The 26,540-nt window shown below is 38.4% G+C and overlaps 1 protein-coding gene across 12 annotated transcripts in view; it reads right to left on the bottom strand.

Moving 5' to 3' along the window:
* stxbp5l (syntaxin binding protein 5L) overlaps nt 1–26,540 on the bottom strand; it is a 137,161-nt gene that overhangs the window by 26,995 nt on the left and 83,626 nt on the right. For 7 of the 12 annotated variants that reach the window (XM_075479947.1, XM_075479949.1, XM_075479955.1 and 4 more), the window contains exons 6-20: nt 23,585–23,648; nt 19,057–19,140; nt 15,845–15,968; nt 14,023–14,098; nt 13,522–13,676; nt 13,112–13,184; nt 12,145–12,292; nt 11,757–11,824; nt 11,066–11,106; nt 10,494–10,708; nt 10,131–10,306; nt 9,771–9,896; nt 6,504–6,655; nt 2,939–3,007; nt 1,618–1,683 (exon numbers count right to left, since the gene is read on the bottom strand). In XM_075479947.1, coding sequence (XP_075336062.1) covers nt 1,618–1,683; nt 2,939–3,007; nt 6,504–6,655; nt 9,771–9,896; nt 10,131–10,306; nt 10,494–10,708; nt 11,066–11,106; nt 11,757–11,824; nt 12,145–12,292; nt 13,112–13,184; nt 13,522–13,676; nt 14,023–14,098; nt 15,845–15,968; nt 19,057–19,140; nt 23,585–23,648 — 1,637 coding nt within the window. Of the gene's footprint in view, nt 1–1,617; nt 1,684–2,938; nt 3,008–6,503; nt 6,656–9,770; nt 9,897–10,130; nt 10,307–10,493; nt 10,709–11,065; nt 11,107–11,756; nt 11,825–12,144; nt 12,293–13,111; nt 13,185–13,521; nt 13,677–14,022; nt 14,099–15,844; nt 15,969–19,056; nt 19,141–23,584; nt 23,649–25,819; nt 25,898–26,540 lie in introns of those variants that run through there. The other 5 variants (XM_075479953.1, XM_075479960.1, XM_075479954.1 and 2 more) reach the window with 2 other exon arrangements.

Here is a 26,540-nt window from a genome sequence, read left to right as displayed (position 1 = left end):
TGAGCCATTCATTTGAAGCAGGTGTGTTTGAGCAATGAAACACGTGAAGCAGGCAGAGCCACGGGGAAAAGACCAATAGAATAACTATGTCTAAATTGAGAGCTAGAGTGTTTTAGGTATGGCTGGAGGAACAGCTTCATTATGTTTGCGTTTACTCCATCATAGATAGAGTATGATATGAATCAGTGTCAGCGTCAGCCAGCACGACAGTGTGTCCTCAGTCTTTTTTTTTAAGTCTTGATGGTTGAACCTCTCCAGGAGCTCCTTCTTGGTCAGGATCTGACACAGTTGCTCGGCTCTTGGTTCCGACTCTCTGTCACTAGCTTTCTTCCTCCTGCTCACTTCTCTCAGCCTCGTTGTTTCAGTAGGGGTGAGAGAAGGGCCAGAGTGCTTAAACCACCAGATATTTTGACTAGAGCCTGTCACATACATTTCAATAACACCTTAAGAAATTGGGTCACCTTGTTATAAAAGGTCATAACATGTCTCCTTTTAGAGGAAGAAACCAAACACACAATATCATGTTACCTAGATCCAAAGTAAAGCAAGCTGGTTTAAAACTGTGCGGCACATAAAATCTTTTATGAACACATCCTTCTAGCCTGGCGGTCTTTTCAGCACATTCACACAGTCTGACCTTTAAGCTCTGATTATGCTGAGGCAAAGTGTTCTCCTATGACATAAACAAAAGCACCTGCTGGTAAATGTTCTCATCTTTCTCCTTCTCTGTCTCCATTATGCATTTTGGTTGCTCTGTTTCCACCCCAGCAGACCTCAACAAACTGCCAACAAATCCCTATCTATTGTGTCACATTGTCTTCTGTTAAATGATGTTCATCAGCAGCAGCTGTCAGTGCTCCCAACCAACTCTCTTATTTAACATCATCTTTCTGATCCAAATGACAAGATAATGAATATAACATCAACTACAAACATTCAAAGACTACAATTTATGCCTCATCACACCATAACCTTCTCAGGAACTGTTTATCTTTCATTAGCCATCCTCCTGTAGCAAGTCTAACACGGATGCTAACAAATACTTAACTGACAGATGAGCTGAAGAGTTTTTTGATACATTATAAAAAAAAAATAACAGCTCAGAGACAATAGATTAGTTTAGCCTGGACTTTATGAAATGATGGTTACCGTCACACCATATAAACTGTGGGTCATCACCAGAACCATCAGCTGTTTTATCATTCGTTTAAGGTAAGCATGTCGAGAATTCATAAAGACAGAGGGGAGGCAGATGATGAGCAAAGGATTTTGTTGTTCTTACCATTGTGAAAACTTCCAATCATTACAGAACAATTGAACAAAGAAAATAACATTCGCAGCTGCGGTAAATATATTTTCCTCACTTTCAGCATTTCTGTTCGACCTAAGACCTCCACATAAAAACAAACAACAGTCGTCAGTTTAAGCAGGCGCCATTATCATAGGGTGAAGATGCTATCGGGACGGGAGAGGTTACCACAGGCTGGAATTCAAGTTTGAAGTCAACAGCATCCCAGAAAAGTTTAAAAGTGCCAGTAATAGAAGTATATACAAACAGGGAACAAGGAATACGCAGTGATTGGTGCATGTTTGTGTAAGTGTGTAGGAAAAGGTTACCTGAAGTGGGCGACTTGCTTCTCTCCATGTCAACGGACTGCTGGTTGTCAGTGAGTTCAGTAAGGCCTGCCACAGTTAAGAGGAGGAAGAGGTACAGATATCCGTCAGACTATACCTACCATGTCAAGCCTACTGCACAGAAATCAGTTTGGTCACCGTCAGCCACGCAAAACCCCAAGAAAGATAGATCTCTGAGTTATCATGGTGTGGTAGCTTCACACCGTTTCATTATTATTTGTAAATTTTGTTACGACTGCACGAGGATGAAGGTCTTTATCAATAGCTGATATTCGATCTTTCATCACTGACTGTTTCTTAGGAATAATCTAGTCCTCCGGGAGCAGAGTGGCTGATTCTGAATGTGACCTGCACTACAATCTGATTTTAATAACTCAATGTTGGGCATCTGATCAGATTGCACTGAGATGCAAATGTGTCTCCAAATTGGGCGTCTAAAGCATTTAGTGCAAATCACACAGTAAAGAGGCAAACACAATCAAAGCACAAAACAGAAACAACACAAATGTCCAATCGGGATCATCTCAAATCTGATCACATGCATCAAGCACAAGGCAAAATGAAAAAAAAATCTCCCTTTTCTTTTTTATAAAAAAAAAGGTAAAGAAAAACTGTCACAACTGCTGACATTTCTACTCCTCGTTCCTTTCAGTCTGACTATAATTGTGGGGTGTTTCACTGCGCTAACTATGGACTCATTAATAGCCTCGCTGAGTCGTCACAGTTCAAAAAGTTTCATTAATTTAATTATTTTCCTACTGTCAAAGGTTCCAGCAAATTGTCTTCATGCTAATTTTATTTCAATAATTTACTCTGTCTGTACAAGTGACTGATGACAATGAAAGTTGCTCTGATTGGACCTTCACTGAAGTATTAAATCAAGAATTCCTTTGTAACCATACACTAAAAGAACACATTATACTTTTTCTGAGCTCGAACAAGGCTTTATTCACCCCGCTAGATTTGCTTTAGTTCAAATATACATCACATAGATCATATAATATTTATAACTGCCCTTACTTAAGAGAAAAGAGTGTCTCTTTCTGCAAAGGACATACTGCAGACATGACTGGAATAGAGGAAGTTTTGCATGTGGCAAAATGTAGCCGATCTTCAGCTGTTACTCTAGAAACAATTATCATTCCAATCATCTCTTCAGGTTTGTCACTTTGCTATAAATCCACATGAGTTCCAATGGCAATTTTCTCTTCCAAAACCTACAAAACACTCACCCATCCCCTCATCCCTTCTGCACACACACACCGAGTCCCCCAAGCCTTTACCATAGGAAGGCCCGACTTACTCTGATAGGATGTACGGATCCTTTTCTTTGAATCTGAATAAAAGTTAGACAGGCCGCGCATGCTAAAGTCTGTCAGGCAGGCCCACATGCCCACATCAGCAGCCACAGAGTCACCAAAAAGGTGGGAGGAGGAGAGGGGGGAATGAAGGAGAGGTGGGCAGCAAGATCCAAGACAAAAAGAGATGACATGGGAAAGAAAGAAGGGAGCGAGATTGTGAGCGGGGTGAGACAGTGCAGAATGCCAAGAAGAGAGAAGAGAAGAATGGAATAAGGGAGGCGATGTAAAATTACATGAGCGATAAAGTAAGCATGAGGGGGAAATTTGGGAAGAAATTCAAGAGGAGGGGCAGGGGGTGGGGGTTGGAGGGGAGAGAGAAGAACACACAGGCTTAAGAGTGGAAAAGAAAGTGAGAGCAAGCAGCAAGTGAGTTAGTGTCAGGGGAGGACACACAAGATACCGGCTACTCCAGCAGACCCCAGGAATGCTGACGTAATTAGTAATTTGCACAAAAACCACAGAGTTAGCAGGGAACGTATCATTACTGACATGAACAACATGAAAATAAATCTCTTGTGGGACCAGCTAATCATGTTGAAAACTGCACTTTTGTTGTAATATATTAATTTAAATGATGTCTAGATAAACACAGCTAAAATAATAATAATAAAGCATCCTTATTGCACTACACGTACAGTTAGAAGGCAAGCTGTGTTCTTCAGGATTAATCTAATCGTTGAACAAAAATAACTCAGTAAATCCAAGATGTTAAACCTGAATGTTATCTCAAAAGGGGAATACAGAGGTGTGCACAACCATTAGGCAACTATGTACTATATTACAACTATATTTTTTAAAATATTTATATGTTTTTGTTTTCCCAAAAAAAAGATATATAATAAGGACTTGTAATTTGTTCTTCCTCAATTATTTTCTGTGATACAGCTCCTGTCATGCTACTGAAGATGTTTCCACTCCTGTCACATTGTGGCATTGTTGATGCTTTCCACTAAATTATGTTAAAAGTTGCCACTCTCGAGTTGGACAAAAATCTTTGTGAAGGAGTAGGAGGTATTGGTGGGTTGCATTAAACCTCTTTGCCTTTAAGTGTAAGATAGATTAATCACATCCTACCCTGACCACCCTAACCACAGTCCTTTCACTGCTACCTCTGTACATATTTAATTTTTTACTTTCCCTCCCACCCACTATTGGTTATGGTTATGAGTTAAAAGTACATAGTTAGGATTGAATGTTAAAAAAAAAAAGAAAAAGACATAGTTGGAGTAAGAAAACTTCAAGAGATGCGACAAGAGCCGCAAAAAAGAAAAGTGAATCAGACACATTTCCGCTGATTGACTTGAGGCATAAACTAGGCGGTGTAGTGTTGCCAGAGAATGGTGGTACAGGCTATGTTGCTCGTGGTTGTGATTATGTAGAAGAAGTAGTTGTCCCAACTGGAGACAAACACTGAAGAAGAAAACAACACATTTTCCCAGTCAGATGAAAGTCGCAAAGCTGTTTCCATTCTTACAATTAAGATTCAAGTGTAGCCACGCAGGGATGTGCTTGGATGCAGTCAATGTTACATTGAGCAGCATGAAGATCGTGGCCTTCTTGAATGCTTCTAAATTCTTCTTGTACCACTGACTAAAAAAAGCATCCTTTCAGAAACTGCAAACAGGACTATGTGAAGTCCTGCTTTAACCTTAAGATCTTTTTAGCTCATCTGTAATGATAGAAGCTTGAACCTGTATCTCTATCTCCCTCCTGCTGGGTGCTGACCTTAAGTAGTGCCCTCTAGGGAGTTGACACTTGAATTCAGTTTTTCTAATGAGTCTTTTTCAGTTATTTCAAGCTTCACCTCTTCATGCCTATTCATCTAAGACAATTGGGAAGTCACCTTTGCTAAGTGTGGGAAGAAACGGGTGTGAGAAGTGCTCTTGTTTGTGGGCGGGAGGGTGGGCTACATTTGAAAGCCGAGTTTGAAACAAACAGTGACTGAAAAAAGTAGCTAAGCGTGCCCGTCTTTGAGACTTTTAATAACTTTAGACCACAACCTCTCTTATTGAAAAAAAAAAGAGCATACAATCTAAACTAAGCAATCAAGTTATCATGGCATGGGGTTGGAAAAGGAAACAGAACTGATCTGTTGTATTCCACACTTGCGTAATAATTGTGCACACAGTGGAATATACAAATACAGATGTGTGGTGAGAACAGCTAAAAATGTGTTGGCATACACAGAAAACACTTTGTGTAAAGACAGTTTGCAAGCCTCACATTATTTCTTGTACTTGAACTGTTTTTTTAATTATTGTATTCAGCTTGTTTGGATCAAAAAGCACCACATGGGGTACAGAAAAACTGCCTGTTTTTTTTATTTTTACTCGTCTTAAAATTGACTTTAATAACCCTGAACAAAATTCTCTGTGCAACATTATTTGCAAAAAAAAAAAGCCTACATTTATCCCTTCAGCTTGATTGATGAGCTACTCTGTACAATTCATAAATACTTACTACTACAATTACTATTAAATACTATAATGAATAATCCCAAAAAACTTTGAATTCCTCAAAGGACTTTGGCCAAGGTTAGTTTATGGTCAAATAAAAGTGTGGCGTGTATATTGCACAGTATGTTCTGCTCTGTGTGCTGGTGATGATTATGAATATACAGTAGCACATTAAGTATAAATACAGAGGCCTTTGCCAGCCAAGATAAGCAACAGAGAAAAGGAAAGTGGGGGTCAGGAAGTACAACAAGACCTCTGTGGCTTTTGACTAACAGATCTGAGCTCAAGCAGGACTAAAAACAGAGCAGACAGGGAAACCAAATGACAACATGCATAGTAATGCCAATGTTGGATGACACACAACCTGTAAACATGCACCTCATAACACAATGTCAGGTGTCTGTGTTCTGTGTGTTACTGTGTGACAGGAAAGGAGGAAAGAGAAGAAGACAAAGAGTTTGTCTGATACAGGCTTTTGTATAATTTTCTGCAGACTCTGGATTTCATTCTTGGAATTCCTGAATTGGTATTCTGAGGTACGGTAGTTTCATTTCAAAGTATTAGCAGCAGATTCTGTACTGTAAACTCAACTGAATTTTTGCATACAAAAAGGAAATATAAGTAGGCTAATCTGTAAAGTAGTAAGATATATAATTACATTCTTTAAAATATTCTTCTAGTCAAATAAGGGAAAGTCAAATAATGACTGTGCAGAGAAAAGATGGGTTAGGATAACTACAAAAAAGTTGTCCATCCAAGTTTTGCATTCATTATAAGCAGTGAAACTACATGTACCATTTACATAATTGTATTCAAAATATTCATGTGAAAAAGGTCAGTTTTTTTTTCCAGATCTGCCTAACCTTTGACAGAAGAATAGATACAGAAATACAGAGAATAGAAGATTAGAAGAAAAAAAGGACAGAAAAGTGTAGCAGTGTGGATGTGTCGACTGCATCTTTGGCACCTTTTTGTGTAGATGCATTGTGAGCAGGCTATTAGGATTTGTGTGCGAGTGTGGCAGGATCCAAAAGGTATGCGTGCAGTCTACCTGAGGTGGACTGTCTGTTCCTGCGAGGGGAGCGGGTAAGGCGCTGGTAAGGGTCGGTGGCTCCATACAGGTCCAGTGTTGACATACACAACAGGAGAGTCTTCTGTAAGTAGTCCACCACCGCTAGCCCATTACAGTTCCCAAACGCCAAGCTGGACACAGACACAGCAGAAGGCAGCCAGACAGAGAGACATTTGAACTGTTGGCAGATTTCCCATTTCACCCCACTGACATTAAATGTGCAGCACGGAGCGCTGTCAGTGTCGAATCAACTGTGACATTTTGATGCAACTACCAGCTACAAAAGTCTGTGTTTATTCCACACTGCTAGTGCTGCTGTGTTTTCAATATTAAGGCCAGATTTCCCACAGGATCCACAGCCAACTGTGTTACCCTCTCCTCTCTAGAAGCTCTGCAAAACTGATCGAGAGACATTAGATGACATTTTGTCTTTGTTGATGTCGCAGCTGAAGATAATATTCAAAACACATTTGTATGTTAGCGGTCCTTAACCCATCATGACCTGGAGTGACGCGTGTTATTTTTCTCTTTCAAGTCCGGAGCGATGCACACGTCACATCAACCAGTTTAGAGACAGACAGGATGCTAAATTTGGCCAACCAATATTTTATTCCCAATAGAAAACATATATATTGTTGAAAGTGAGACATGTAACTCTTTCATGATACATTAACTCTTTCAAATATTAGTTCATCTTGAATTAGGTGGCATCAGCCCATCTAAAAAAGGTTGGGACAGGCCCATGTTTACCACTGTGTAGCTTCCCCTCTTCTATTTATTAACAATAGGGCATTTGGGAACTATAAGGGACCAGCTGTTAGATCTTTGGGAGAGGAATCTTGTCCCATTTTTTTCTGATATAAGATTTTAGCTGGTCAACAGTGGCTCTTCTTTGCAGTATGTGGTTTAGCATTGTCTTCCTAGAACATGCAAGGTCTTCCCTTAAACTCACATAATCTGGATGGGAATATATGTTGCTCTAAAAACTGTATATACCTTTCAGCATTGATGGGGCCTTTGCAGATGTGCAATTTGAAAATTCTATATGGCAATGGAAATGGCAATTTGATTTAAATAGCGAGTTTCATTACATGTAAACCCAACGTGCTAAACAAAGTATGAGAGAACCACACACATGAAAAAAACCACACACATGAAATCACACATTTAGGCACTAAAAGTTAGCCGTAGGCACTAATGCACCTCCATATATTCAGAGATTCAGACGTCACATATGAGAGCTGATAACAAGGGAGATTGTTTCTCTACTCTTTTGTCCATACGACCCAGCATCCATTATTTCCAGAATGAATTTTAAATTTTGATTTTGCATTTTTGCCAGTGTTCCTTTTGCACACAGATGTCTCCAGCTTGGCTGGATAATAGAATTTTCAAAGTTTTCACACTTTTTTGTAAAGGAATATTATCCTGACATTGTTCAGCGATTTGCAAGCACAGTTTTTTTGCAGACTGTTGAGCCTCTGCCTACTGTTTCTTTTGTTAACCCCAATCCTGTTACTGACCAGTTGCCAGTTAACCTTATTAGTTGCAACATTTTTCTCCAGTTGATTGATTTTAGTAGCTTTACTTTTCGAGCATTTGAGATGTGTTGCTGCCACCAAATTCTAGATGAGCTAATATTTTAAGACCGAAAAAAAGTCTCACTTTCAACATTTGACGTTTTCCATGATCTGTGAACAAAACATTGGTTTATGAGATGTAGAAATCATTGCATTCTGTTTTTAAATGACATTTTACAAAGTTTCCCAAAGTTTTTGAAATTTGGTTTGCATTTCAATCCTATCTTTGATACCTTTCTCTTGTACTGTTCCAGCATCCAAGAATGGTTAGTTTGCTGTTAGAAGTACCGTACATGGTTATGTCTACATATTAGACAGATAAAAAAAAAATCTACTCTATTATGACCATGGATTGTGGAACTGGTATGTTTTGAACAAACAGACAAGAGTACCTACTACATGTTTTCTGTTGAGACTGGGCTGTCAATTAACATTACCATCATGTGTTCGTGTGGTTTTCATATTTCATATTAATCAACACCTAATAATAACTTTAGCTTTACAAAACAAACAGCAAAAAAGAAGTAGTGAACAACAGCATTCATAGATAAAAAGAAAAACAATACGCCTTACAAATACAAAATAAAATTCTTTGGGACAGAAGATGACTTTGTGTCTTTATTGCAATTTTAGCAACGAGAAAGGTAAAGGACAAGGTCTGGATGACCAGCATTTAATGTAACATGCATATTGACAGTTAAATTGAACTGTAACTACTTCGGTCGATATGAACGACATAGAAAATGTGTTATGTAACTGTTAAAAAAATATATATTTTTATTTTTGTCTGGGCCTAAGTAAAAGAGTGTACATGTTTTCCTCTGTATGAATGAGAGCGCCAGCAAAAGACAAGAAAACTAAATAAATCAAATTTTGCAATTCTATTCAAGCCATCAAAAGCTTTAGAAATCAGATTCAAACAGCACAGCTACCTTGACCTACTGGGAGATTTTTAAAGTGAGCTGGGATTTTATTGGCTTCCGGCATCAGAAAGAAAAATCCACCCCATTGTCCTTAAAGTCAAAAGAGACGAGAAGTGTTGCCACAGCTGCAGCACTGTCAATACTCACTCAGTTTGTTCAGTCACAAAACGTGCCGCTTTTCTTGAATTTGCTAGCATGTGTCAGATTTGTCTTTAAACATTCAATTTGACTAGAGGGATACGTAAAATAACAGCAATGATACAAACCTTACCGAAGCAGGGTTAAATGCACAACAAACATCATATTTAACACCTTATCCACAATGTGTGTCAGTGTATGTGAGAACAAAGTGTTGCATAACACTACAAGTTATTGCGCAATGAGTAGTTTCTGAATGTTTGAAAGTACAAAGAGCTGCTGGTAACGTTGATTATTTCCCTGTGATACCATACAACTTCAAATAACCCAAATATATAAAAATTTAGTTGAATCTCTAAGTAAACCAGCCAGTCTCAGGTCTCTGCTATCAATTAAAAACTTCTAAGTCTTTAAGCTGCAATCTCAGTGTAGCTTCCACAACCCGCCTCACTCCAGTAATGTTTTTTTTTTTTTGTGCAGTGACTGCTGTGAAAAATATGGAAATATATAGAACCATTACCAGTGCATGTGTCTGCCTACAAATGAATTGTCACACTGGTGGATGTGTAGGATAGTAGACAGATAGAATGCTTCTGGAGACTTACAGGCCATAGGCAGAGTTGACGTCCAGGCTGGTGATTTGTTGTGGAGGTTCTCCGTCCACCCACAGCAGCTGGATGACCAGGTCTGACTGGTAACCAGGAGGGACCCGAACCACCCGTTCTCTCACCCTGACACAGACACAGAGATAAGATTGAGACACAAATAACTCCAGAACAGACCTTTTCACCAATCATGCTAACCATTATACAATTTCTTGACAGAGGTGAGTCTTTGTTCCATTGCTCCGGGTTAGTCTGATGTGCCGAAACATTTTCTTTACAGGGACCAGACCAGCTGATTAATGAAAAACATTTGTAGCTATCTGTTGTGGTCAACCTTTTATACGTGTGCCGGGCTCTTACTTGAGGCAGGGGACGCTATCTTTGGCACTCTCCGGCGTCCTGCTGCCAGGGCTGACTGGGTATTGGTGGTGATGTTGGGGTGAGTGGGAACCTGGCTCTGTGAAGCAGGGGTTGTTCTCGTTCTCTGATGGAGTGATGACATCCTCTGGTTCACACTGCAAGCGTACCTCTAGTGACTGGGAATGACACGGGTACATAAATACAGATTAATGCACAGTACCTTTCGTAGCAGCTATAAAAACATGATTCACCCTATAACAGATTTCAGTTTTCAAAGAATGAGTAAAAATGACTTTACTGACACTGTACACAAAGCATCAAATCACAAGGATGTGAGCAGTTTTTGAAGACTATTTCACTCACCACTATCTGAGTATTGGCATCATTTTTGCTGAAGCGATACAAGATGATGTGGGATGAGATGCCGACAACACAAAAGATGCGACTCTGAGGGCACCAGCTGACCATCTGAACAGCAAAAGGGTCTTCTTCCACCAGCTCGGCGGCCCGACCCTCAACTGGCTTCGGCTTCTCAAACACTTTGGACGTCTTCAGCTTGTACAACATCTGCAGCGTGACTAGTTTGATAAGTTTTAGAGAAATAATTGAAATGTTAAACATCTGGTAGGATCTTCAACTGAAGGAGGGCGTACTTTCTTTTTCACATCACTCTATGTTGAGAAGAAGGACATCTTTTTAAGATGAGGAATCTACATTTCTATGTTTTTTGAAAATACTGTATCCTTTGAAATGTAATATGACAGTAAGCAATGAGCCTTATTTGTTGTGGAATATCTCATATCATTTAAGTGACAGTGACACATTTGCTTTACTGGGCTCTCTTTCAAGCCTGTGTGTGAGAAGCTGAAATTTACAAAAGCATCATTTCAGAACTGCTTCAAGAATGAAAGTTAGCTATAGAGAAGAGGACTTACTTGCAGATGCATCCCAAAATTTGACCGATCCATCGGCATGCCTGAATGAAAAGAAAATACTTTTACAGAAGATAAGGAACTGCACAATATTAGCTTTAAAAAGGTTGCGGTTATCATAGAAGGTATCTCAATTACTAATTTGATCCAATTTGGCTCTAATTATTACCAACACAAATCCAATTTGGCTGTAATTATTACCAACACAAACATCAAACTGTGCTTCCATCTGCAGCTGGCCCATTCTTACAGTTCTGATAACTGAAAAGTAAAACTGAATTCCCACTTCCCTCTAAGGCGACAAATTTCCTTTGAGCCCAGAGTTTAAGCTTTTTTCACACAGTGTGCACCAAAGAAAATATCCATATTGGCATCAAAGGGCTTGGCTGCCACTGATATTTTGGAGTTTTACTCAGAAGCCGACACCACCCAGCGTGCAAGCTTCAGAACAAGTTACCATCGCTGTCAACGCCTTACAAAGCGGCGCAGCCTTGCACTTCTTTTTTCAGAGGTTTGCACGGACCCAAATCAAACTTGTGAAGAACTATTAGTACGAATTATGTCTCAGTGATGTGTGAAAATGGTCATATAGAGGCCATTTTGTGATGTCGGTAACCAATAATCCATCACAAAATATTTTTTTCAAGCCACCTGGACTCACTGCACAGTATTTCTGTCAGTATTTCAGACTTACCCTGTGATGATGATCTCTGGATATGTGTGCGAGCCTAATGTCCATGTTCCTCCAGTGATTGGCCACTCCTTACATGAAAACAGAAACAGAGCTAATTATTTATTTATTATTTTATTAACTGTATATTCTTTTGGACCTGCTGTACCATTTTGGTTTCATCTAAATTAATTCTATCTATTATATAATCTCTATGAACAAATTATAGGAAAACTGGTCCGATTACATAACTAGATTTATTCTTTTTTTTTTTTTTTCTTTTAAATCCTCCTCCTACATACTGGAGAATCATCTCTGATGAATTAATCATCAAACAAGACACAAACTTAAGAAAAGCCCTATACACCACAACCAACAGTCATATTAATTCTTCATAACAGCCGTTTTGTACCTTTTGGCTGTAGCCAGTCTTCTTGTGTTTTGCTCCTATAGAATAAAGAATGGGGATAATGTCTGGGGGACAATCTGCGAAATAGGCTGTGCAGGTAACTGGAGACTCATGGACGTCCATGGGATAAGGGTTCTCAAACACAGGGAAGCTGCAAGACACAAGCATATGATACATATATATTGTAGTATAGTGTAGGTTCTACTACTGTAGCAGAATAACTGATAAAGAAGTATAAATCACCCTGGAATAAAGCAAATGTCTGCATACGTCGACTGAAATGTTTCCAATCAATGGAATGAGATGTTAAAAAAGCGAAAAAGGGTTTTTCTAACTTCTTTTGTTTTAACATTTCTAAGCATTATGCCAATATGTAACATTTATTTTCAGTATATTCTGCTTGAATGATATTAATTTACCTTATTTAATTAGGTAAAAAAAAAAAAAAAGGTACGGATAGAAATGTTGATGCATGAGAATATTTACTACTACAAAAAAAGCAATTTTTTGTTGTAGTTTTCAATGTAAAAACTTGTGTGAAAATAGATTTTTCTTATTTGGCTGACCAGTCTATACTTGCAATATACAATTAAAACACAATGTATAGCTGATCAATGTATAAGACAACCTGGGTATATTGCAACTACTGTTGTCGGAACACAAGTCTATCTAAGCGCTGTAATTAGGTAACTTAATTTATCTTGGTGGCTTGCTGCAACTTAAATGTACTCCCTACTCTTAGGCTCTAATCTGATGGCAGATGATGTTCAAGAGTATGTGTTCTTATTTGTTCAGTAAGATGTACAAGAATTTGATTTCCTCCTGGGATTAATAAATTACAGTTCAATTCAGTTCCATTGAATTCTATTCAATTTGATTCAATATGATGTTATTTTCTCTATTTCAGTTCTCAGATCAGTCTCATCAGGCGGTGACTGTTGGAAGCTGTGAATACATGTGACACACATACTTGCTCTGAGTCAGATCCACCACGATCAAGTCCTTCTCTAACAGCACCACAACTGCATAAGGCTCCTGGACCTCTGTTAGATACAAAGGCAAATCAAATAGGACAATACTTACAACCATACATTTAAAAAGAGACATTTTGTTAGAGTTTGAGGAGGTTTTCTTTATGTACTGCACATTTTATGGTGAGTTTTATCGGTAGAGTTGCAAAATAAAACAAAAATAAAATAACAGGAGATTTATTATGTTTGGGGCAGAGCGTGTTGTGTGCAGTGGGCTTGTAAAGCTTTCAAACCCCACGGGGCTGCAAATCAAATCTCTCTGTGTGACTCTAAACCCAGAGAAACCAAAGAACCGAATCAAATAAAAATGATTGTAAGAAATTTTATACAAGTGACTGTGTGTGTTCACCATTGATGTAAGGAGTCTCGCAGAGCACCATGAACTCTACAATAGGGTAATCCATCTCCAGAACGGTGATGGCTTTGCCATGCATGATGGTTAATGTTGGCCGTCGTCCTGCTTTGTCATACGAAAGACCCCCAGAGAAGATAACGAAAGGCTCACTGTTGGGGAAGGAGAACAGTGGGTTTGTCTTAGTTTGAATAAATCCCAGTAGCTGAAATTAACAAACTGATTACAGTATATTGAGAACATTTCTGTTTCATAATCTGTTTAAAAAATACTTTCAAAAATGAATAAATAAATCAAATGATCAAGTGAAAAGCTAATTCCTTTTCATTATCAAAGCTATAAGGAAAAACTGTGGCCCACCAAATCAGTTAAACAACTAAACAAATCATGCTAACTTTTATCTTAGAGCTTACCCACAAATCAAAAATCATGAATCAAACATGAACATGCGCATCAGGGTACTTCAGGGACGCTGAAATCAGGCAATAAGGCACCCACCTGCTTCTTAAAGTCTTGTACTCCACCTTGAGGATGGGTTTACACGACTCCTTCCTCCCATCCTTCTGTATCTTTCCTGAATAGGAGGAAATGGCAAAAGAAATTCTGAGCCCATTGTAAGAGAATATTAAAATACTCGTTTACTGAGAGCTTATTCAAGTACTATCGGATTATTATTCTGTATATAAGCTACACCTCTCTAACAGTCTTTTCTGCCACAACTGTAATCATAATGTACGCCGGGCAGCACATCTCATCATAGAGATGATTATGATGCAGTTTCAGCACAACAGTTTCAGTTTCAGTTCCCACTTCACTTTGTCTATCACTATGCAACATGTTTCCTGCTTTTGTAAAGGAATGGCAGACCATTATTAGAGTCAATGCATTGAAGGGAGCCATTTTTCTTTTGCTTCTCACTGTGAAATGATTTTGACAAAGTGAAAGTGTCTCAGCTGGAAGGCAGAGGGGCCTTGTGCTTTACTTCCTGGCCACAGTACTCTAAACAAAAGCCCAGCACTTTCTGAACAAATGAAAGAAAAAGAACTATAAGAATGATAAGACATCCACTCACCCCGCTTTTACGAAATGGAACGTAGAAATTTCACATAATGACATATTTCCAACAGAGAAATATCCATATCAACTGACTAAAATAATTAACTCGTAATACTTTATGTCATAACTAAGACGAATACGATTTTTTTTCTGAAATTCTTAACTTAGTTTAAAAAAAAAGATGTGAAGAAATAATTGCCAAAGCAGTCTGCAGTACATAGAAGTACTGTTGAAACATGTTTCAATTCAGAAAAAGAATTTAATTTATTTATAAAGATATTTAAGTTAGCATCAAGGTATCCTTATTTGTTAATAATACAACAATGGTTTGCATAATATCTCTGAAGAAGAACAAGATTCTTTTCCATATTTTAAGGCTAAGAACACTTAGACAACATTGTATCTGAAGAAGCTCATTAAATTACTTCAAACATCTCCAATCCCCTGATCTAACCAAGACTTGCAATCATCTAGCCATGAAATGTAATTGATCTTTATTTTGAGTATGATAAACTATTTATTTAAATTTTTTATTTTCTGTGTTAATGTTGACTTTTGACAGATGAATTTGGCATTATGGTTGTACTTAAACTGGCGGCCTGTCCAGGGTGTACCCTGCCTCTCGCCCGATGACCGCTGGGATAGGCTCCAGCCCCCCCGCGACCCGACCGACGGATTCAGCGGGTATAGAAAATGGATGGATGGTTGTACTTAAGGGAAGATGGATATGGTGTGGATCATTCTCATTCCAAATAAAATGTCACATTGTTACACATGAAAATTTCAAGTTGGCATCCATATGCCAAAATTGCTTTGTTATCATCATTGGTCTGTGACGGAACGATAAACAGTATAAAGAGCACTTTGTAAAAATCTCTGACACGTTAACCATCCACTTGAATTTAAGCTGGCCTTAAGTATTGGTCTTACTCCAATACTGCCCTGTTCCCTGTCACTCACATCCCTCCGCTCTGCTTAGCTGTTTCTGTGATTGCACAGCTGACTGTGAGAAAGAAGAAACCCAACAAGATGGGGATGCCACTAAACAAATGAAAACACATAAAACCAAGAAGGAGTGTGGTTGAATAAGACTGAGGTGATGGCTGATTACATTCTTTCCCCCATGAAAGCATACACACACCCACACACCCACAAAACAGCTAGTTTTATCAGGTAACACACTGCTGATAAACCCAAGTGGCCCCAGGAATTGGATGATGAAATGTGAATGTTTTTCATAAATACTGTGGGGTGCATGTCTTACCATGAGGGAAGGTGACTTGGAATGGCTTGGAGGTGTTTCTGAGGTTCCACAGTGTCAGGCTGCCATCTGAGTGACTGCACATGAACTGCTTTCCTTCATGATGCCAGCTGACTGAGTGGATGGCCTGTACCAAGAAAAAAGTTAAAAAAAAAAAAAAAAAAAGAATCAAATCAGTTTGAGGAAAAAGTTCAGATGTCTTTTCTTAAATTCTTATCAATATGCAACACTACAAAGTGTATTATCAGTTCCAAGATGTTTTTGCATGAACAAGTTTTATCATCAACAGTCCATGATTAAACAAGCAACCGAGCAAGCCAAAATGCAGCAACTTCAAGATGCTTTTTTTGTAAAAAACAAATCTTATTACAGCAGTTTGTATGAACAATACTGCCTTCCAGATTTAACCTGCAACACCAGGACTACCCCAATAGGTAGGAATTGATCAGATTTATTGGGTAGCTGCTAAAAATATATTGCAATGGAAACTTAAACTTTAGTTCCTGGAATGAGTTTAAGAATACCCCATTCATTGTGTCTATATCTGACATCAGCACTGAAGAAAATATCTGTACTGATTTTACCATTGAACTCGCCACATCTGTATTTTTGATGAGAATCTTTTTTTTCTTAAAAAATGCTGTTTTATAAAATACCACAGAATACCACAGAAAAAAACACCATTACATTTCATCTTTCTTAAGTGTGTAGATATTCTGGTTCAGTATAAGTCTCAGTAAACTTTGTGCTAATTGAACATACCTCTATTCATATTGTGCAAGTAAGAACTTCAAGTCAAAAGTGAGTTCCTGAGATTGAAATGTTTTTTTTTTTTTGAGGCTCTCGCTCAGAACAGTAAAAGTAAGGCAAACCCTTTGAAATTCCGAGGTGGTGACATATTTCCTGTTAAGACCTCATTATGCAGTCTTTAGAGGGGCGCTTTCAAAAACTATTCATGCCTCATTTACAAAGGACAGTGCCTTTGGGGAATGCACACTCTGCATTCTAAAGTCAAAATGTATAACTCAGACCATAACTGACCATACATTTTTCTGAATTAAACTTTACTGATTAGCACATCCAAAGCGAGACAACTTGTAATAATTGGAAAAAAAAATAGTCACGAATGCCTGAAGCCTGAATAACAAGATTTTTTTGCCTTTACAGTTAGTTTCCATCATATACAGCAATGGCTTAAAATCTAAAGCAGTGCTTTTAAAGAAATACACTGCGTACCGCATATCAGATAAGAGAAAAGCCTACACTGTGCAGTTCATGATTCAATGACAAGAACATGAGCACAATGCATTCAAATACCATCAAGAGTGGTAATTTAGTAGTCTACCCTCATGTCACTAAGTGTTGCTTTTATCCTGAGCTGAGGAGGTGTGAGACAGAAATGTTATGCTACATAGACGATGATGGATAGAAACCTTCATTAAATAGGAGCTGGCAGTAGAAGCTGAGGATAAGTGCCACAAGGTTATAATGTCGAAGGGAAGTACGGCTTGGGGCCACCAAGGTTTTTAAAATAAGAACAAACCGATTCAACTAAACCATTATGTGTGGTTGGAGAATGTACAGAATGACTTTGTTATGCAAGAGCAACCAATTATCTAAAAAAGACAATTGGATATTTCACAAAAACAGAGGCGCTCTTGAAACTGTGTAATTTTGCAGGATGCAACGGCTGCTCTGCTTACACAGAGGAAACAAAAAAAATTGTGTCCCTCAGCCACATCAACATCACGATCACCACAACCCACGCTATCAATTTCAAATACGCTCTAGGCCACTGACACTGTGGGTCTCTAAACACCACGTCAAAGTCAATATTACAGATTCATCAAGACCTTAGAATTACAAGGAGTGGGTACAAACCATACAGACATTTATAGTTGACTTTAGTGACTTATTCTTCAACAAAAAGTAATTCCAGTGAAAACTAGATACGACACCTGACTCTATTGCATATGTGTTCTTAAGTGTTCCTATTTCAGAGCTCACATTCATGAAGGGAAGTATTTAAATGAACCACATAAAGTAATTTACTATGTTCTGCACACAAGAATTCACTGCTCATCACTGCAAATATAGACGTCTTAAACTTTGCGCTTGACGTGGTTCCAATTGTGCCCGTGTGGTAGGTTGTGTGGTAGAAGGGAGAGGGCTTTTCTCTATTTGGATGAATTTATCTGGAATGCCAGTAGAAGATGTTATCGGAGCGTATTGTTTGGCAAGCCCCATTATTCTTTATTAAATGTGGAAACTCAAAAACGACTGTCCACCTGAAAGGAGCTATGCAGTACCTGCAGCAAAAAAACATTTTACACGTATTTATTTGTTCTCTTTTTTTTCTGTGGTAGTTTGTTTGGTTTTATTTTGGCGCTGGGATACCGTTTTTCATCATTTTCACCAAATTTGTGTATTGCGGGGAACATAACTTTACCAACTGGCAAGGAGGCTGCGACGGATCTTGGGTTTACATTCACACACCTTGAGTTTTCAAGGTGTGTGAATAAGTGGTAGCTTGTTATTAGGTCCAAAAGATGTTTCTTATTCAAGCTTTTAGCCAACATGTTGAACCTTTAATCTCCCTTCCTTCCTCACATCTGCTGTTGGATTCTGAACCATTAAAAGCAAAACTTTGAATGCAGTTAAAATGAAGGATGAAGTCTTATGGAATTCATATGAAAATAGGTGGTTATTTATCAAACAAGAACTAAAAAAAAACGGTCACGTTTGATCCTTCCTGATACTCTGGGTTGGTCATTGCTGAAATGAGCTGTTCACATCTAGTAAATCTGTATTCTCTGGATGTGGATTGTCCACAGTCATAAAAAAAAAGATACTTTTGTAACGAGATACAGCAGTCTAATGTCAAATTAAATCTCAAACTAAGAGGAAAATTAAGTCTCCACAGAAACTGTAGGCTGAGTATAATAAGTTGATTTTTGACGATCAGACAGGCTGTTTACCTCTGCGGTTACAAACATTCATGCTTATTGTTGCAACTTTAACAACCGGCCTTCTGTTGCTTTAATGAATTCTCACCACAGTGATCTATAAATAAAACTACAGTGTTTTCGGTAATCTGACCAAAAAACACATACAATTACTGAAAATGCCTGCTTTCATGTACAATTAACAGAATCCAATTCACTTCAAGCGTATTGTTAGTTGCTGTATTTGTGAGGGAAGGACTGTGCGCTCACCTCATCATAGTAGATTCTGAAGTCGGTCTTTTTTACCCGGAGGTCCCACTGTACAATGGTCCCGCCCTCAAACCCTATAAGCAACTGTAGGGAGGAGTAAGAAAGAAATGGAAAATGTAAGAGCAAAATATGAACCAATAAGTGCAATTACTACACAACTGTATTCTTTGCTGAATAGTTAAAAAAAAAGAAGCAATTTAGTGTTTAGAAAGGTGTTTCTAATTGTGAGTTTTCTTAGAAAGCCTTCTTGACAGTATTTATAGTTTGTTGGGATTGTGAGGTAAAACATCTAACATGGCCATATTCATACGTACATATACACATTTTCTTTTACAGCCTGTATTGGTTGGATTTCTGTGGATGATTGTCAGTACATGTGGAAGAATTACAGAGCAGCAATGTAAGCTGATCTTACAAATGTAAGTATGGCAGTTTTTCAAAAACTGATTTGGCTTGACCTTCAGTCATAATGGTTAGCCTTCCTTACCCTCATTCCAAGTCTAAATTAATAGTACATATGAACTTCAACTGTTTAAATCAAATCTTAAATCTCTGGAGAGTAGTTTTTGTATAATCACTACATGTTAAGAAAATATCCAAAGTTACTGTACAAAAGAAAAGAAAGAAAACAAAGAAAAAAAACTATTTAGGTGAAGTAATGCTTGGACTGTATTCCCTGTTTTCATCCATGTTCCACAGAGATTTACTGATTCAAACAGTGCGCATGCACACAAGTACAAAGAATAAGTAAACATGTATCTTTGATCCCTTGCACATGCTGTCTCACAAGTATTGGTAACACATCTATACATTTTGTAAACAAGAAAAAAGAAAACACACAAACTGATTCATAAAACAAAACAACCTGACAATATAGGAAAAAATGACTGAAACACAGAATAAAAGGTGAGAGCAAAGTCGATGTAATCTGATCACAGATAAGAATGGAGATCAGGTGTGGTGGGAGGAGCACAAGAGTAGAAGAAATGGATCTCCTGCTGAGATAAAACTGTGGGATATCTCCAATCTGAAAATAGGTGTGAGAGGAGAGGTCACATGGAGAGGAAAAACTGTCCCAATCCTGCAATGTTGAAACCTTACAATGGTAACAAGAGCAACAATAATTCAAGATGCAGAGTCGATGCGAACATCAATTCAAAATATTGTAATATATAACCTCAAATGCATGTAGTGTTTGGAGGCAGATCTGCTTTGACATGCAAGAAATAAATCAGCAGCAACCTATTTATATGACAATTTAAATGACAATTGGCTATTCAGTCCAATACTGATGGGTGGCAGGTGGAAGACCCAGATAAAGGATTCAACTAAGCATCCAAAAACAGAGAGGTTTTTACAGACAGTGCTGGCAAAAATAAAAAAAAATGTAAAAAAAAAATAGTCAAAACTAACACAGCCATCACACAAATTGCATGAATATTTTGAATTTGCTTGTATGAAGCCAATCTGGCAAATGCCTAAAACAAGGGGAGTATATATATGCACGTGTAGCAAAGGTAATGCCAGACAGATTACAATCAACTAATAAGACAAATGTGTGAATCCTAACATTATGTAAAACTAAACTGTCAAAGGACAAAACCACGATAAACAAAAGAATCAAAGTCTGCATTAAAGCCGAGTGAAGTGCAAAACATATGATTGAAAAAGGTCAAATAGAGAAAGACAGAATGGAAACTCAAAACAATAACAGACACGTTCAGCTGTGGCCAGATTGAAAAGCAGAGATCTCATCAGATGAAAACTCGTCACAGGCTAAAGCATTTGAATCAAATCAAAGACCTGGGGTGCAATTTTCAACGAGCAGCTTAATGGGATGTAAACAAATGCTTATATTTAAAACATAGGCAAGGAATTCACCCTGCGTAAAGTAATTTCTTTCTAAGATAATCGAGTCGAAATGTGTCATTTCAAATGTGAAATTGAGAATCTAATTTATCTTACAACATCAACACCTAGGATGTCATCATCCGTGGATTCTTGGCTTTTAATAGCTTTTTCGAGCATACGTGAATCGTCAAAGATATGTTAAGGAGTGATGGACTGAAAAAAACCTGTATAGCTCCATAATAGTAGTACAGCTGTTTGGATGTTTATATATTTTTTTTTAAAATGAAAGACTACAGAATACTAGGAATAATAAACCTATGATAACTTCTTAGTTTGGGTTCTTTGTTGTATTAAAGTGTTTTTTCAACTTTTCATGATAACTTGATTTGACCTTATGAGGCAAATGGATCTTGAAAAGAAATCCATGTTGACAAGCTCAAACCAGATTCCTATACTGGAAGCTCAACATGGGTTTTAATTGAGAAGACAGTCAACTACAAATGTAGGTCCTACAGAGGTGAGTTTAGATGCCGCTAAAGCATCAGTTAGATCAGAACTAGACATTGGGCCTCATGCAAGAAGATTTTCATATTTTTATTCTAGATTTCTCTCACTTTTTTCGTACGAAGGTCTCGTACGAACACACCACGTCAGATTTAACAAATGCTCTTAACATCGGAAAAAGTGTGTAAACGACCTGCGTAAATGATGAATGCCAAATAGTAAATTTGTATACTCCACGCCCAAAATAATACCATATAAGGCTATGCTTCCTCTCTCCTGTGCCAAGAAGTGTTGAGTGTTGAGTCATGAGAATGGCATCAAGGCGCAAAAAGAACAACTTTAGGGGCTCTGAGATTGAAGTTCTGCTTTCAGAGATTCAAAAAGGAAAATCTGTCATTTTTAGCATGCCAGCAGTGGAATTACGGGACCTGCTAAGGCGAAGAAATGCAAAAGTTACGAGTGCTGTTATTTCCGTGTCACCTGTAGTTCGTAATGTCACTGAAATAAAGAAGAAATGGTTTGATACGAAAATGGCTTAAAAACGCGCTCAATGACTGCAACCAAAGCCGTGCAATCAGTTGTTGCCTCATCATGATGGCTCTTTGATGGGGCGCTCCATGAGGGGCAGGCACACCTTCTGGTCTGCCTGGGCTGGTTCAGGTTGTGGGAGACCCTCGTTCATGGCAATGTTGTGCAAAATGCAGCATGCCAGAATAATCTGGCACACCTTCTCTGGGCTATAGAGCAGTTTGCCCCCTGCTGTATCGAGACACCTGGCCTTCAGCTCATCAATACTGCGATCCACAACAGCAAAGGTGCTTTGATGCGTATATGTGTGCAGTCTATTGCTCCGATTATGTTTGGCAGTCCAGCCATGGCATGAAAGTCCCTCTTAATTTGTACTTGTTCAACAGTGGTGTATGGGAATTTGATGTACCATGGGTGATAAACTGATGAGAGTTTTGATGACCAAGGGGAGCGCACGACTCCAATCTCCCTTTGAAAGGTTCCCGTGGCCAAAAATCCAAGCGTGGTGATGACCTGGTCGTGTGGTGGAATTGGGTTTGATCGGCGTGTTTCTCTCTGGAGTTGTAGCTCTAGCAAGCTGCATATTTGCAGCAGCACAGTCCTTGGTTATTTAAATCGCGATGTCAGTCATTTGTCTGTCTCAGCAAGGATATCTACATGGTCTCTTCCAAGAGCCTGATGCGCAAAGGCATCCAAAAGTAGCAAGTCAGCCGCTGGTTGCACTTCCCATTGACCTTGTTATATACAGAGTCAGATTAACCTTCAATTAGTGCATAATTTAAGTCAAACTGAATAATGTCAGCATCATTATGGGGTGTTATGTATATATTTATTTATGTTTGCTTCAAAGTAATTAAATATACAATCCATTAGTCAAGCAAACTTGATTGGAATAACAGCGGACTATTTTACGAAACTCCTACGACGGGTCTGGATCACTCGTAAATTCTGTTCGTACCTGAAAGAAAACGTAAAATACGGAAAAATTGGTGAATGCGCAGATTCTCTTAAATCACTCGTACGCCCGACTTAAGAACAAATCTGTTCGTACGAACGGTTGTTGCATGGGGCCCAATATTTCTTCATCGAAAGAAGATAAATAACCTTCTCTTTTGCAATCAGTTGTCTATGAAACCTTCTGAGTAAAAAAAAACTTCTCGGGATTCAGTTTCAGCAACATCCTATTTATTCATGTATTCATTGTTTTTACTGCAGTATGACTACAGTTTGTGAAGGCAGCTGCAAACTCATGTCTCGCATTTGTATCTTGACAATTTGTCATGTCTACTTTCATCCGAGAGTAGCAACATCCATTCAGAAAATCCTTATGCAAAAACCTTTCTTTAATGGTATAATCGCCACCTGTCACTTCTGCCTCCAGTTTGATAAAGCTTGACTCAGAAAACTCTTTTTAAATGAGCAGAGTGACAAGTTCCTCGTATTCTGTTGAGTGCCTAATAGAAAAGTAGAGTGACATGGAAATTAAAAATAAAAGCAGGAATGCAATATTTAGTATGGAGGAACGGATCGTCAGAGCAGTAGGAGAAGGAGAAAGCCTCCATGCTGTAGAGTGTTTAACATCGGAGTTTGTATGAAAGGAGAACTGAGAGGTGTTACTGGGTACTTATCTTATCTGCCCACTCACCTTGCCTTCGTCCTTTGGGCTGTCACTCAGGTGAACTACAGGTCCTGGGTGAGTTTTAGTTGATCTGTGATAAGAAGGAAAGATATGAGAGGTGGAAAACACAAATATATTCTGTAACGCTGTGAAACAATAGTGCAAGAAGACGTCTAGAGCTTGTTCAGAGTCAAGAAATAAAAGGGTTTCAATCTACCCACACAAACAACTGGCTGCTCAGATCACAAATATACTGAAAAGAAACATTGCTTCTACACAGTGTGACATTTATCGACAATATGTGGAGGAAAACATTACCCACCAAATGCATTTACCCAGGTCAGCAGGGATCAAGAGCAGCCATTGAACTATATATACAGTTTAAAAGGTGTTTATGTTATAAATGTAATGTCATTTTTAATGTAACTGTAATTTTCCAGTCATAACGACTCTGCTGACATTTAGATATTTGGTAAAGTATCCTTTTCTGCAATGTTAAGAAATGTACAATTTCCTTGAACTATTTGTCAATAAATGCAGAGTTGTGCAATTTAGAAAAACCATTAAAAAAATGTTTCCCCACACAGACATACAGACGAATAAAGCCTGCCAAAATACTCAAAATACCCTTTTCAGTGGTTCAAACTGTGGTGGAAGTGTCTCCAGAGCCATATCTTTCCTGATGCCATAGAGATGAATGTTTGGTACGCCTCGAGGGCAGGCTTGTTCTGCTAATAATAAAGTGAAGTCTTGGCATGAACCTTGATTCAAAGGGAGTGTAGTTTGTATTTCATTCATATTTTGGACATTATTTATTCAGTCAGTATGTTTGATTGTGTGAAGTAGATTCAGTGTAATTCAGTGGATAAACACTAATGACAACTGCAAATGATTCTGTACATAACCTGACCGGACTTTTAATTTCAGTTTGGTATTAAAATGGTAATAATGGGATGATATTCTGATACTTGATATATAATTATTAGTTAATTATCATGTAATCACCAAATAATAACCAAGTAACAGCCTATCAGTAACAATGGGAACATTAGTAATAGTTAGTTACTGTTACTGGATAATCAGGGGCCAAAAACTAAGGGTAATAATAATTTCCATTCTCTTTTAATTCAAAACTAATCCCCAGAAAAAGTAACTGCAGCTGCCACCGAACATTTCAACATTGCGGGTGAAATGTGACCTGAGGCAAGGTGTGACTGGCATGTGCTGATAGAAACATTTAGTTATGCCTGCTGCTGGAGAATGATAAAAACATGAAAACACGGCGAGCTCTAAACACCTTCATATTGTCAGGTTAAGAGTGTAAGCCAAGGTATCATAAGGTCTGAAGTTCACATCTGTTCAGTCAGTGCAGTACTGTACCACAGTGACTGCCAAAAGTTAAATCCTGTCACACAAACCATCCAGAACAAAAAAAAAAAACACAAACTGATATATACGTTTTTATTTATCACATACTTGCACTTTTGCCCTTGGACCTTTTGTTACACACCTTGAAATCCACACAGTTCACACATACAGAAGCACTTGCCATTGATGACACTTTCAGAACTTAAAGTTCTCTCAAAGTTCATGTGTTTAAAATAAAAGTGCTGCTGCACAGAAAAAAGCTCCCATGCTCATTGAATTTTAGATGGCCATGGCCAAGGGCAAAGGCTTGTTATTTCATGTTGAATCAAATCCTTCGAAGTGTCGAGTCAGATTTGAGAATTTGAGGTAAGTTGCTGATGACTTTGTAACTTTGTAACAAAGATTCTCCTACAGTTGACAAGGCCAGTCTTTGAACCCTACTGAAAACCAGTCAGAATGCTTAAAGAAAAAATGAATACATGAATGAATACTGTTTGCTGATGTGGGATTAAAGCACGTACTGTAAAAATTACGAGGCAAATAGCATAATGCAGACAGTATTTCACCTTCTAATAATACAGACTGAACTTGCTTGAAAAAAAAGAAAAGAAAAGGTAACTGGCCATATTTTCTGATACTATTAGGTATCGTCACTTTCTTTACTTAAAGGGATAATCCAGCGTAAAATGCACTTTAGATCAATTTACGGGATGTTGGGAGTACATACGTTGAGTTGACATCAAAATCATGTCATTCGGATGTGTTTTGAGAATTTTGATTTGACCGTTTTTAGCCAAAAGTCGTTAGCCTGGAAGTGATGAGGGCATCGAGTATCGCCGCTACAAAACACTATTTTTATACCTCTTCTACAGCTCCAAAAAACATAACACTTACGTGGTAGTGAGTAGAGGGTCCCTAAAGCCAAACCAAAGTGTCCCGAGGTCTTCATGTGGTCGGATATAGAGTCCAGAATGAATTTAATCAAGCCAGTACCTTTCCGGAAATGTTGCTGCTGCACCTGCCGCTACAGACCGTGGTGAAGTTGGTTTGATATTGGTTTGAAAAAAAAGACACCTTATTTCCTTATTGTGAATATCTGTCGAACATCCAATAGTGTAGACCTCCGCCAACCGCCAACCTACCTGTGGATAGCGAGCCATGTATGGACATACGTTCCTGATGTGGGCTACTTGTTCTTTGGCGCTGTCAGCAGAAGAGGCATTCCCTTCTCCCTATTCATTATTGAACAGCAGTGTTCGCCGTTATTAATTATTATTAATATTATTATTATTATTATAATAATGTTTTGTCGGGAAGCAGTGTTCTGTCGGGAAGCAGTGTTCGCCATTATTATTACGCTATATGCAGTTATGCACACTGGCTTGCCGTTGCAATCTTTTGTTGTGCTAATTACAGCAAATCCGCGCAATATGCATTCTGTCTGGCTTTGGCTCTGTTTGGCTTTGGCACCTTGAGGTCGCGCCACCTTGTGGAGGAGGTCTCGCCACCTTGTGGCAGGTCGCAAGATTGCAGCACGAACAGACGAACGAACATCCAGACATCCAGACAAACCAACTGACAAACTCGGGCGATCACATAACCTCCTTGGCGGAGG

The sequence above is a fragment of the Odontesthes bonariensis genome, chromosome 12 (genome assembly GCF_027942865.1).
Source record: "Odontesthes bonariensis isolate fOdoBon6 chromosome 12, fOdoBon6.hap1, whole genome shotgun sequence".
NCBI classification, from domain to species: Eukaryota; Metazoa; Chordata; class Actinopteri; order Atheriniformes; family Atherinopsidae; genus Odontesthes; species Odontesthes bonariensis.
The sequence above is the reverse complement of the archived record's forward strand: the minus strand, read 5'-3'. Positions and strand labels throughout refer to the sequence as shown.